General features: G+C 37.0%; 1 protein-coding gene across 2 annotated transcripts in view; it reads right to left on the bottom strand.

Annotated features, from left to right (window-relative positions):
- XPA (XPA, DNA damage recognition and repair factor) overlaps window positions 1–14836 on the bottom strand; it is a 35579-nt gene that overhangs the window by 6105 nt on the left and 14638 nt on the right. The window contains exons 3-6 of one of the 2 annotated variants that reach the window (XR_009519849.1): window positions 8566–8671; window positions 5890–6055; window positions 3930–4047; window positions 558–800 (exon numbers count right to left, since the gene is read on the bottom strand). Coding sequence is in view for 1 of the 2 variants with exons in the window: in XM_060014457.1 (XP_059870440.1) it covers window positions 3930–4047; window positions 5890–6055; window positions 8566–8671 (390 nt within the window). In the remaining variant the exon portion in view is untranslated. The remainder of the gene's footprint in view (window positions 1–557; window positions 801–3929; window positions 4048–5889; window positions 6056–8565; window positions 8672–14836) is intronic. The other variant, XM_060014457.1, reaches the window with a different exon arrangement.

Here is a 14836-nt window from a genome sequence, read left to right as displayed (position 1 = left end):
CCAAAAATAGTCATAAATATAACCACAGGCCCAGAATGTAAAATGTTCACAAACTTAGAAGGAGCCTCCAAATGGGATTTTCTCACCCACCTCTTTTGGGGAAAAAAGTGCATACTAACAAACAATTAAGATTAATTGTTCTTTGTTTTTAGAAGGCTAACCTCTACCAGTATTAAGAGAAAGCTGAGTATAACTTTAAAGAAAAGCCTTACAGCCACCTTATCTGTGGAAAGGAGCCACACAAACCCAAAATGTTCTGTGTATTTGCATCAATTCAAAGTTCCCATCCAATATCCAGGCCAACACACACTGCCTTTTTTAAAATCTAGTTAAACTAAGCACAGTGATGCCATCCTTTCTACTTCTGCCTTCTTGGATCTAAGAGATCTGTAACAATTTGAACTTGCCGACAAGGAAATTCTTTGTCTTTCACCTTGTCTAAATTTATATATACACCTTACACTATCTATAATTTCCTTCTCTAGTAAGATCAATTCTTTCTCAAACTGATGAAGTAGAAGATCATATTCTAAAAACAGGTAAATGTAATCTCTTACCTTTCCATAAAGAAGTAAACTTTGTGTCAGCTTCTTTGTGGATCAAAATCAGAAGACCAAGAGAAACCAGGTTCCAATTTCTTTTGAACTAAAAAAACTTTTAGACTTGCTTTTATTCCTCTCTGTTCTGAGCCTTCTGAGCAAAGTGCATAGTAAGCTCCTTGTTTCTAATTTCTACAGTGTCTACTCCACTCTCAGCCCTTTGTGGCCTAGTCAGGAGGACAGGAACATATCCACCAACCTCTGAAGTAAATCAACAAGAAGAAGCCATAATTAAAGAAGGCATGGCACTGACCTCTGCACATTAAAGACCAGAAGACAATGGAGTAACGTTTATACAACTGAGAGAGAACTCAGGTTTTCGTATGCAAGAGAAACAGAAAAACATTCTTAGATTCGTAACAGGGTCTTAGAAAATAAACCATTCTTGTAACCACTTGGAAAATTTCCTCAAAAAACATGCTTCACCCAAACAAGAAATAAACTGAATTAAAGAAACCAGTCTTAAGAGGTCCAAGAAAAAATTTAGGGCAAATTCAAACTCTTCAAGGATGAGGAAAATCCACAGTAGTTTATCTGGTGGATAATAGCAGCAATTTAACATAGCGAGAAAAACAGCCAATTATGTTTGAGTTTATACTTCTTTAAAAAAAATACCCATGTGAACTGTGTAAATCTTAAATGTTCTATTCATGCTAATATTTAAATAGATATGACTATCTTAATAGAATTGTTACAGAAAAAAGCATGAAAAAATTAAACAGATGCCATCATCTGTTATTGTTAGTCAAATTATAGAATTTAGTCCCCTTTAGATGACATCTTGACCAAACTACAGAAGTATTATAGTATCTAATAAAACTACAGATAGACCCTCTTTTTAAAATATTTCATCACTTTGAAGGTGTAAGTTTCTAATTCCTTTATCCATATATTATTATCTACAGCAAAATACCATCAGGAAAGTGGTTTGAGGAGGCAGCAGAAAGGGAAGAGCTGAGGTGATTCAGCGAGCTGGGGCTGACAAAAACTCTAGGCTGGTATGTGATTAGTCTATCAATGTGCCCTCCTCTTTCACACCCCTTAAGGTGCCTTCTGTTACCTGATCCCTCAAGGCTTTCCTTGAAGTTGGAAGAGAAGAAGGGTCAGGGTAAAACATGGAAGAGATTAAAGAAAGGACCAAATTCAAAAGAAGTCTTTCCAAATCCTCTCAACTGGCCCTTGCAGGTATTCTGGAAGACTGTGGTACAGAAGTGGCTAATCTGGGGATGAATCTTCAATGAAAGGCTCTTACATGGCATAGTTTGCTATAGGAAACCTCTCTACAAAGGCATATATATATATATGTGTGTGTGCTTATTACCCTCTGATTCAGGAAATGATATGTTAAGTAACTATAATTTATATAAAGATGTATATAAGGATGTTTATCATGGGGTTGTCTGTCTTTGATAAATTTTTTTATTAAACTTTGATTTTTATTCCTTACTGTTAAGTTGATCAATTTTATATATCAAAATTTTCATTTGTAATCAAAATTAAGAAAGCTGAATTAGAAATCTGAAATATGCTCAACTATTATTCCCTTCCTGTAATTAAAGAATAAAGCAATCATTGACAAATATTTGAACATTTACACCCAAGTCCAAGGATATATAAGTGGATCTTTTACCTGCCTTCATTATATAATATCTACAGGGGAAAAAAAGAAAACTTTTCTGTAAAGAGTATCCTTGTACAGCAACACATGCAGAACTGCCATATTCTTATAATAGGTACATAATATGCCATAGTAATACTACGATCTATGGGATGTCACTCTGCCCTAGTTCTCATCTAAGCAACTTACGTGTAATGTCTCACTGATTCCTTACTAAACTTTTATAAGGTGGGTGGTATTATCATCATTTTTATAGTTGAAGAAACTGAAATACAGAGAAGTTTTTTTTCTTTTTTTTTTTTTTACAGAGAAGTTTTGATAAACTTCATAAATGTCCAACTGTGCTTCCATTTTTATAAAAATGTTTTAAGGGCCTATGCATAGAAAAGAACTGGAAAAATAGACATTAAACTGTTACTGATGATTGTCTCTGGGTAGTATAATTATGGGATAGAAGTTCTTTATAGTTTTCTAACTTCTCTGCACTGCACATGAATTACTCTTGTACTGAAAAGGGAGAAAGAATTCCCTCACAATAAGAAGGAAAAAGGTAGGCTTACATTCAATTTTTTATTTTTGCTCTTTTGTTTTTAAGATATCTGAACTATCTTCATTCACCCTCCAAAACCTCTTCTAAATCCTAAACACATAAGCAAAATTACTTATTATGGCTACGATACCCATTTTAAATGGATCAATTTATTATATGTATAACCCTGTATAAACAGAGAATACATGTTATCTATATACACTTGACACCACACTGGCACTCTACTGTATGAAGAACATTTATGCCTACTTTTTAAGATTCTCTGTAGGGAATCTGTGATACAGCCAACAAGTGCCCTTTGTGCTCCTATAACACCCTATGTTCATCACTGTCACAGTACTTATCACACTCGATTATGACTAAGTTTATCAGTCTTTCTCTTCTGACAAAAGTTGACGCCAGCATTTGTGTTAACACAGAGCCTGGAACACAGCTGACACTTAGCAATTGTTGGATACACTGATTACAGATGGACGGACAGACAGACTTCTGCACATATGCATACATGGATGGATGCATGGACAAATGAATACAGAGATAGATGGACAAAAGAATGGATAGTCACATGGATAGACAGATGTATGGACAGAGGAATGAATGTACCAATGCAGACTTTTGGTCATGAAATCCTGGCTCCAGTCCCAACTCTCTAGCACCTATGTAACAAGTCACTCTACCTTTCCAGGTGTTTTATTCATATATAAAAGTGATTAGACTATCTGACATTAGAAGGTTCCTTCTAGCTGCTAAATTAGATCACTGAGACTTAGGCATTATTTTTTCATTTTAAGCAATTAGAGAGGTTTGCTGGTGGAAAACTTCACTTTTGATAACCGTGTGGGTCACATTTAAGATTGCATTGAGGCCAAACCCTTAACCAGGGGTACATTCCTGACCCTACCGCCGTTCCTATACAAAAACATGACTCACTTGAAGACGAGGGCTTACATGCTTTTTTAGAATTGCAGTGAGGTTTGGACTGAGAGTCTCAAACACCAACTTACTGAGGGCAAACTTTAAGTCTTTTGTTCTTCAATTTATGGAAAAAAAAAAATTTCCAATCCAACAGTGACATTGTATCTTTAAAGTGGAAGAACTTAGCTAAAGGCTCTTTGCAAAGCAGTAGAGCACAGTCCTTCATGATATAAATGTAGCCACTTACCTTTTACTTTTTTATCAAACTTCTTCTGTTTCATTTTTTCTCGGTTTTTCTGTTGAACTTCCTTCGCTTCTTCTAATGCTTCCTGACTACCCCAAACTTCAAGAGACCTCTTCACAATCTGAAATACAGACTCCATAAATTAGTTGTGATTCATTGTTGTAAAATAGTTATAATTATTAAATCCAAAGGTGCCAAAGAGTGATCTAACTTAAGTGCAATTTTATAAGTATTTATTTGAAATTTAAAAGTTTTTAAATACTGATAAGAAACAACTCTACGGCTTTCCTGGTGGCACAGTGGTTGAGAGTCCGCCTGCCAATGCAGGGGACACGGGTTCGTGCCCCGCGCTGAGCCTGCGCGTCCGGAGCCCGTGCTCTGCAACGGTGAGAGGCCCGCGTACCGCAAAAAAAAAAAAAAAAAAAAAAAAAAGAAACAACTCTAATAATATCTCTATCTATAAACCTATGAAACCCTCAGTGAATGTATGATGAGTAAGATTACGTATTTGCAAAGCACAATAAAACTAGGTGTACCTGTGTAAATAGAAAAGCTGTCCTCTGACTGCAATCACTTCTCTGCTTTGTTTTCACGTGAATCAAGAGAACTACATGTACTCAGTGGGTTTGATCGAGTTTTGGCAGGATCACCAAAAAAAATCTGCTGACCAATTAGCCATAGCAGATCTAAATATGAGGTCATCTCCAGAAATCTCCCATCACAGGAAATCAATCACTACTACTCTTCTCCTGAATCAATAACAATTTCCATCCACTTGACTAATTTCTGATCTTAAAAATATGAATTTTCTTTAAAACCTTTGGTAGCTGAATGACCTAACAAGTCTTTATTCTAGTTTAAAACCTTGGAATATATATATATATATATATATATATATATATATATATATATATATATATATGTACTCTTTATAATATTTATTTACATGTAGGGAAATAATATACACACTGAGAGTTATGCTCGGGATATCTCTCACAATATGTTACAGGGACCAAAATATCAATCAATAAAGCCAAACTGAAATTTCTTAACATAAAGTAATATACTGTTATTTCATAAATTCTAAAACATCACACTTTCCACAATTTAATATCCCTGAAAATGCTGTATCACTAATGTAACTTAATGGTACTTTAACAACTCTGAGTCAAGAAGTGGTTCAGAAGAATTGGACTCTGAATGTTAGGAAGTTTAGGAATACCTTAATAAATCTGTGGTACTTGCATTTTCCTTGTTATGTACACACAAGCATGATTTATAGCAAAAAAAAAACTATAGTAAGTCTAATGGCACTATTTCAATAAAATAAAAGCACCAAGTGATAAGGCAGCACTGGGTCAGTTTAATTAGCATTTTTTCATTTTTAATAGTACATAAAATTATGGTGAATCTTTTAATCAACAGTGTATTATGTTTAGTGAAAATTCAATATATGTCTGCTTTTACAATGTGGTTTCTTTATTAGAAGATACTAGGATCTTCTAGTATATTCCAATCAAACTGTGCTCTAAAGCAATGCCTCCCAATATTTTTTATGTAATGGCACAAAAAAAGAATATTATGGTATTTGTACCATTCTTGGGTAGATACAGGAAGCTGGAGTTAGATTCTGGGCAGCTGTGAAATTCTGAAATTTTTTTTTATGATTTTATTTGGGGGGTAGGTGGGCAAGGGCTGACTCCCATTTCAAGCATTTTCGTTTCCAAATTGTACTCCTAACATCACCCAGTAGTAATATATTTGCTTCAAAGTGCCACATCAAAAAGCAAAATAAGTAAACATGTTATTAAATGTCATTATGTACGACTATGGCTCATGTAAAACAATAAAATGAAAAGGATCTTTTTAACTTTCTGTAAGTAAAAACTAATTATAAGTAGTTCACTGTTAAAACTTCACCCGACCCAGGGTTTAAAATGACTGAATATAACTTATTAGAGACCTGTAATTTTAAGTAGAGTTTCATATCACCCCATTGTGCATGATGAGGATTCTTCTTCACAATAAATTTAAGAGCTGGTTCTCTTTTTTCTAAATCACAATCTTTCAGAAGGTATTCTTGTTTTGCTTCTGTTTTAGTTATAAGCTTGTGTTTATCATCAGCATCTCTGAAAACAGATTAAGTCCATTATATAAAGTAGTTGTTTTAAATAAATTAAGATTTTTCAAACAGTCCCCAAACCTAGGGGCATACATGCCAAAAGAAACATATAAAATACTTTTTCCTGAAACTCTCATGGTCAAATTAGCAGCATAAGAATTCCAACAGAAAAATACTTTCTTTTACTAATTCTGAGAAGCTATTTATATTAGCAGCAGATCCATGTTATTTAGCATGTTAAGAATTTCTTTTTACTAAGTCCCTCTTTTCCACAAAGTATTTGAAATAACTTACATGAACACAGCAAATATAAATGAGAACTAAGACTCAATCAGTAAGAAAATATAAGGCTTAAAGTCAGGAGAGGCAGGATATAAGGAATATAAACATGCAAGGTCCAAAGGCACCAAGCACAGCTGAGTTTCCAGTTGGCTCTGAGCTTTTTCAAAGCCCAGGTAAAAATGGAGACATAGTCAATTACATAGCTCTTCTCATTCATTTGTTCTCCATCTACATGCTAGGTATTGTTCAAGGTACTAGGAATACAGCAAAGAATAAAACAAAGCTTTGTTTTCAGGAAGCTTACATTCTAGTTAGGAGAAGACAGTCAATAAGCAAACATGATGATTGATAAAAGTGCTATAAAGGAATACAAAGCATGGTAAAGGAACAGAAATTTTCAGAGAGATTGGGAAATCGAGAGAATGCCACTGATGAGGAAACATTTGAGCAGGGCCCTTTAGAAGTCAGAAAACATTCTGAATAGCTAGAGAAAGAACATTCATAGCAGAAAGAAGAGAAAGTGCAAAGACTCTAGGACAGGAGTGTGCTTTGCAAATGGAGTTCACAACAAGCGAGCCAGTGTGACCAGAATGCTTAAAGTAAGTGACGGTGAGGAGTGATGGAAAATAAAGTCAGAGACAGGCAAGGGTCTTGTAAGAAATGGTGAAGACAATTTTATTCTAAATGGATTAGAAACCATTAAAGAGTTTTGAGTAAAATGCTATATGGAGAAGAGACTAACCGTGCAAAAGTGGGGGAAGAGGCCAGTTACAAGAGTACTACTGCAGTGGTCCAGGCAAGAGCTGATAGGGGCCCAGTCTAAGGCAGTAATAGTACAGAGGATGAGAAATGGATGGATTCAGGACATGGTTTAAATATAGACCCAAATGGATTTGGAATTAAACATGGGATAGAGAAACAGCCAGTGAATGAAGTTGGCCTTTACTGAAGTGGTGAACACTTAGGAGGAGGTATAGAACAGGTGGTGGGGGGAGGGGGAGAGGAGTTATAATTGGGAATAACTTTAAGAAGACTAAATAATTTGGAAGTATATACCAAAGGAGGGGACAGGTAAAGTACATTGTACTAATCTATAATCATCAAAGATGTTGGAAAAAAACAAATAGAATGGAGGGTTGTATTCCTAATTATGTTTACATAACTTTCTTTAAATTGATAATTAGGTTACTTCCATTTTCTCATGGAAGTAAGGTTATATGTGGTAATTTAGTTCCTGAACACTATCTGTACTTTAAGGAGAGTGATAACACTGTGGGCCTTAACCACTGTGTGCATTAATGATACTGTTACATCACTGGGAATAGAGTTAATAATTCCAGTGGGTACCAGAACATTTCCCATCACAGATCTGATCATGAGACCAGAAACATCTCCCGTTCTATCTTCTAGGGATCTACTTAGCAACAAGTCAGTGGTGATGGCTCTAGATGTCTGCAGCAGGGACTCTGAAAAGGCAGGTCCACCAGGCGTGTGAGCACTTGATCTGGGACTGTACGTACAAGAAGTGGGGACAGGGAACAGATAAGAGGGCTAAGTAAGAATCCAAGGTGGGATCTTTAGGTGTGAAAGACACCAACACAGGACCTGGCTGAGATAACCAGTAGGGACAGGAGAACCAAGTGGAGTGAGTAATATTCCGTGGTGATACAAAAAGAGATAAAGGCTAGGAGAAGAAAAAGAATGACAGAAGAATGTGATTTTTCCTCATTTAATCTCTTCCCTGCCAATTCAGGAGAGTAGAAAATGAATGGAAAGAGGTGTTCTGAGTACCAGAAGGGTAGCTGGAGGCGTTATACTTCCCTCCTCTCATTGAAGGTGCCAGTCCTCTGACCAAGGTATCAACACACACTAGTCAAAGAAAGAAAGAAACGAAGGGATCCTTAGGGTCTGGGGGGGAGAGAAGGGTTAGGAACCTGCTACTGAGAGACAGTTAACGCCCCCCCCAACCCCCCAGCAGAAAGGAAAAGGACATATCTATGGCAGAACCAGGGACATCCTTCCTATTTATGTGGCATAACATTGATAAGCATAGCCTTCCTGTAATTCTTTAGCAAAATGGAAAATACAGAAATTTTAGGAAACTCCCAAAACAAAAAACGTATTTATGAAGAAAATATTAAATCCAAATGGATCTAATTATTGTTTTGCCCTAAACCTACAAGCAAACATTAAATTTTAGTAATTTAGAACATGCTCTGAAATAAAAATAAGTACCTGCAGTTATCACAAGTTGCCAAATCAAAGTGGTTCATTAGATAAGAATCCATAAATTCTTTACCACATTCTTCACATATAACATAATCAAATTCCATTACAGGTCCTAAAGAAAGGAAGATTAATTCTCTAAGTTGCCTTTTTTTGTGATTAGAATAGAGCCTCCTCTATTTTATTAGCTTACCAGCATGTATTTTATGCCTGATACAAACATATTTACGTAAAAGACAACATAAAACCTTGATTAAGTAATCTTACATTTATCTAAAAAAATTTTTTTAAGGAAAAAAGAAAAAAAAAGGAAATAACATAAAGGAAAAAATTATGGACTCACCCAGTATTTTTGAACTCAAACAACATGGAAGGTACTTGTATTACTTTTGTATTGCTGGTATAACAAATTACCACAAATTTAGTGGCTAAAAGAACACAAATTTATTTTCTCACAGATCTGTAGTTTATATGTCTGACACAGGTCGCAGTGGGCTAAAGTCAAGGTGATGGCAGGGTTGCACTCCTTTCTGGAGGTTTTGAGGGACAACCTATTACCAGCCATTTCCAGCTTCTAGAGGCCACCTACATTCCTGGACTCATGACTCCCTTTCTCCAGGGATGTAAGCTGGAGCCAGCAACTGCAGCTTCTTACATCACTATGGCTTCTTCCATAATCCCACCTACCCCTGACTCTCTCCTGCCTCTCTTCTACTCTGAAGGATCCCTGTGATTACACTGGGCCCAGCTGGATAACCCAGAATAATCTCCCCATCTCAAAGTCTTTAACCTTAATCATATCTGCAAAGTCCCTCTGGCTCTGCAAGGTAATAAATGCATAGGTTCCGGGATGGTTAGGATGTGGACATCTTTGGGGGCCATTACTTGGCCTACCACAGTACTGTTGAGAGTACAAAGATTAGTCTCAAGGCCGGAGGGAGGTGGGGGAGCTGCTTACAGATAAGGGAGATGGGCACCAACATGTAACACAGAAAACAGAGGCAACACAGAATTCACTTTCAAATGGGAAACTTTTTCTCTCCCTCACCCCCAACAACAGAGTAAACAGCTTCCTCTTCATCTGTCTCAACCACTAGACTGGAAATCTCTTGAAGGCAGAGATTGTATTTAGTTTAGCTATATATCCTCAATACCCAGCACAGAAACTACTCTAGGCAGAGTAAGGCCGGATTCTTTTTTTTTTTTTTTTTAAAGATTTCAAATACCTAGCTAAGAATCTTTATCCTACAGAATTTTTTTTCCAGCAAGTCTGAAGGTTTTACTCCTAAGTCTTTAGGATGATTGCTACTGCCAAGCCCCAACTCTGAGAACTGCCACAAGTCCCAGCAGGAAGAAAAATGGAGTTGCCATTTGTTCATGATTTGTTCAACGTATTCCTATCACTGCCTTCCCTTACCTACTTCCAACACAAGAAGGTCAGTCAGTATTCTAGCACTCCTCAATATTACTAATCTCCAAACTCTAACAAAAAAATCACTCTTCTTTCTAAAATATTACAGGGGCATAGCTATGGACAAAAGGAAAAACTGAAAATATAGTCAAAGTGGTATCTTCAAAAAACTGGTTACTGGAATGTGTTTGGATAGAGAGAAATTACAGTCAGAAATACCCATTAGGAGGCTACTGCACAGTATTATTAATCAAAAGCCATAAAATGTGCATACATTTTCCTAATTTTAAAAATGCCTTATAATGGAAATTTTTAAATATACATAAGGATGATTTTTCAACTCCATCACTCCCTTTACATTTACCATTTGGAAATTGCCAGTCTACTGTAATCAAGAGCCTTCCCCTCCCCCATTCAGTCCTTCATTCACTAACACATTTATTATCCATATAGACTCATGGATTCCTATTATTTCAATGGTGTCCTTCATTATTTTAGCATTCAAATTGTCTGAAATTTGGCCAGTGGAAGCCCCTTCAAGCTGACACTTATGCCTCTGTAACATGCTTCTATCACTTTCTGAACACTTACATATTTTCTGGCATTACAAAATGTCCCAAGCTCATCTTGTAGCCATCCTGCCCCAACCCTGGAATCAGCTATTTCTCTGAAGGGCCCTGGTTCCTTTTAGTGGAGAACAGTATCAGCATCCAGGATCTGGACACCAGCTGTGCTCATTGCTACTGGGCTACCTCTGCTTCACGGCCATTTCTGTGAACAGGGCTGAGAAATATACATATATATAGACACAAATACTCACACATGTACTGTACACTTTTTTTGTTGAGATATAACTGACATAACATTATATTAGTTTCAGGTGTATGACATAATGAGTCAACAATTGTATACATTACATAATGATCACCACAGTAAGTCTAGTTAACATTCGTCACCATACGGTTACATTTCTTATCGTAAGAATTTTTAAGATCTAGTCTCTTAGCAACTTTCAAATATGTAATACAGTATTACTGTTACCATGCTGTACATTACTTTCCCATGACTAACTGGAAGTTTGTACCTTTTGACCCACTTCAAACATTTCACCTACCTCCCTCCTCCTCCCCCCTCTGGCAATCATCAATCTGTTCTCTGTATCTATGAGTTCGGGGTGGGGGTTGTTTTTAGATTCCACATATAAGTGAGATCATATGGTATTTAACTTTCTCTGACTTACTTCACTTAGCACAATGCCCTCAAGGCCCATCCATGTTGTCATAAATGGCAAGATTTCATTCTTTCTTATGGCTGAATAATATTCCACTGTATGTATATACACACACACACACACACACACACACACATCACACTTTCTTTATCCATTCATCCATCGATGGACACTTAGATTGTTTCCATATCTAGTTATTGTAAATAATGCTGCAATGAACATGGGGGTGCATGTATATTTTCGAGTTACTGTTTACATTTTCTTTGGATAAATACCCAGAAGTGGGATTGCTGGATTATATGGTAGTTCTAATTTTTTGAGGCACTTGCCTACTGTTTTCCATAGTAGTTGCACTGATTTACATTTACAAGGGTTCCTTTTATCCACATGCTCACCAACACTTATTTTTTGTCTCTTTGATAACCACCATTCTAACAGGTGTGAGGTGATAGCTCACCGTTGTTTGATTTGCATTTCCCTGATGATTAGTGATGTTGAGCATCCTTCCATGTACGTACTGGCCGTCTGTACGTCTTCTTTGGAAAAATGTCTATTCAGATCTGCCCATTTTTTAATCGGATTGTTTGGTATTTTGCTATTGAGTTGTAGGAGTCCTTTATGTATTTTGGATACTAACCCCTCATCAGATGTATGATTTGCAAATATTTTCCCCCTTTCAGTTGGTGGGCTTTTCAAAGGTTTGCTTTGCTGTGCAGAAGCTTTTTAGTTTGATGTAGTCCCACTTGTTTAACAGTTTTGCTTTTGTTGCCTCTGCTTTTGGTATCATATCCAAAAATATCATTGCCAAGACCAATGTCAAGGAGCTTTTCATCTATTTTCTTTTTTGTTTGTTTTTTATTTATTTGGTCGCATTGGGTCTTAGTTGCAGCTCACAGGCTCCTTAGTTACGGCTCCAAGCTCCTTAGTTGCAGCATGCAAACTCTTAGTTGTGGCATGCATGTGGGATCTAGTTCCCAGACCAGGGTTCAAACCTGGGCCCCATGCATTGGGAGCACAGAGTCTTAACCACTGCGCCACCAGGGAAGTCCCCATCTGTTTTCTTCTAAGAGTATTACAGTTTGTCTTACACTTAAATCTTTAATCCATTTTGAATTATTCTGTGTGTATGAGGTAAGACAGTGGCCCAGTTTCAATCTTTTGCAGGTGACTGTCCAGTTCTCCCAACACCTTTTATTGAAAAAACTGTCCTTTCCCCTTGTATATTCTTGGCTCCTCTGTCATAAATTAATTGACCATATGTGTGTAGGTATATTTCTGGGCTCTCTCTTCTGTTCCATTGTAGGTATGTGTAGGTATATTTCTGGGCTCTCTCTTCTGTTCCATTGATCTATGTGTCTGTTTTTATGCCAATACCATACTGTTTTCATTACAATGGCTTTGAAATGTAATTTGAAATCAGGGAGCATGAGGTCTCCAGCTCTGTTCTTTTTTCTCAAGATTGCTCTGGCCATTCAGGGTTTTTCATGGTTCCATGTGAATTTTAGGATTGTTTGTTCTATTTCTGTGGGAAATTGCCATTGGAATTTTGATAGGGACTGCACTGATTCTATAGATTGCTTTAGGTACTATGGACATTTTAAGAATATTAGTTCTTCCAACCCAGGAGCACAGAATGTTTTTCTATTTATTTGTGTCTTCTATTTCTTTCATTCATGTCTTATAGTTTTCAGTGTACAAGTATTTTACCTCCTTGTTTAAATTTATTCCTAGGTATTTTATTCTTTCTGATAAATGGGCAACTGTAAACAGGACTGTTTTCTTAATTTCTCTTTCTGATAGTTCACTAGTGGTGTACAAAAATGCAACAGATTTCTATATATTGATTTTGTTTCCTGCAACTTTGCTGAATTCATTTTTTAGTTTATATATACACTTCTACATGCATACACATATACATGTTTTAGAAATCATGAGTTCACACTGATACTGGCAATTCTAATCCATCCCCACAAGGTTCTTTCTTGCCTTCTCCCATTCCATATTTGTATGTCCTTTCTTCTACAATGAGAACCTTGGCTCCCAACAACATCAAGAAATACATTCATCTGCATGAGCCAATAATACATCTAAACTAGTTTCAAAATTTCTTCACTCATACCACTCTATAAAATGAGTTCAGGAATTTTGTGGTTTTCCCCTTACATCACCCACCTCAAATTAAGGATATACTGTCAAATACTGTCCTCATAAATCATTTGGACTAGTTCTTTCTGTCCTCCCCCTCTTCAACATGATCATGTTATTTCATTTGGAAAAATATGTCCATTTGTTTATTTGCTTTTAGGTTGTTTACTCCTTCTAGCAATGTTAATTTAACTTTTTTTAAGTATGTAAACTTTACCAGAAATATACATACTTTTGGGTCAGTTACCCTACTGCTATGAATCAGAGCGCTGGACAAAAGTTTACCTCCAAATATATTCACTGCAGTAATAATTATTAGAATAGAGAAAAGAAATAAACAAAAGAGCTGCATTTAAATGAACCATGGTGCAGCCATCAAAAGGAGTATTATGTAGCCATTAAAAAGAAAGTTCTGAAAGAATATTTAAGAAATGGGGAGGGCTTCCCTGGTGGCGCAGTGGTTGAAAGTCTGCCTGCCAATGCAGGGGACACAGGTTCGAGCCCTGGTCTGGGAGGATCCCACATGCCGTGGAGCAACTGGGCACATGAGCCACAACTACTGAGCCTGAGCGTCTGGAGCCTGTGCTCCGCAACGAGAAGCCGTGAGAGTGAGAGGCCCGCGCACCGCGATGAAGAGTGGCCCCCGCTCGCCACAACTGGAGAAAGCCCTCGCACAGAAACGAAGACCCAACACAGCCAAAAATTAAGTAATTAATTAATTTTAAAAAAAGAAATGGGGAAATGCTCCTAACGACATTTTTATAAAAGAAAAATATTACATTCTCATTCACATATCAAAAACAGTCTCAAAGATAATACATCAAAATGTTTGTACAGGAAGTTGCTGTTTAATGGGACCGTTTCAATTTTGGGATGATGAAAAAACTCTGGAGATGGATGGTGGTGACTGTTACAAAACAACATAAAGGTATAGTACTTAATGCCACTAAACATACTAAACATATGCTTTAAAAGGTTACAACTGTAGGGCTTCCCTGGTGGCGCAGTGGTTGAGAGTCCGCCTGCCGATGCAGGAGACACAGGTTCGTGCCCCAGTCCGGGAAGATCTCACATGCCGCGGAGCAGCTAGGCCAGTGAGCCATGGCCGCTGAGGCTGCGTGTCTGGAGCCTGTGCTCCACAACGAGAGAGGCCACAACAGTGAGAGGCCCGCGTACCCCCAAAAAAGAAAAGGTTACAATTGTAAATTTTATGTTATGTATATTTTATCACAATTTTTAAAAATAATTTTTTAAAAAGACAGTATGAACAGTGACTGACCTCATTGTTACACACTATTCTCTCCACATGGCTGCATTCCCCTGCAGTCTTAGAGTACACAGTGGGTTTAATTCTAGACTAGAGGTTGTCAAAGTGTGGCCCCTGGGCCAGCAGGATCAGCATCACCCAGGAACTTGTTAGAAACAAATTCACAGTCCCTACCTAAGACCTACTAAATCAGAAGAAGCCCTAGGGATGGGGCCCCATAACCTGT

This window comes from Delphinus delphis, chromosome 6 (genome assembly GCF_949987515.2).
Source record: "Delphinus delphis chromosome 6, mDelDel1.2, whole genome shotgun sequence".
Lineage (NCBI taxonomy): Eukaryota > Metazoa > Chordata > Mammalia > Artiodactyla > Delphinidae > Delphinus > Delphinus delphis.
Note: the sequence above shows the minus strand (reverse complement) of the source record. Positions and strands in the feature narration are given on the sequence as shown.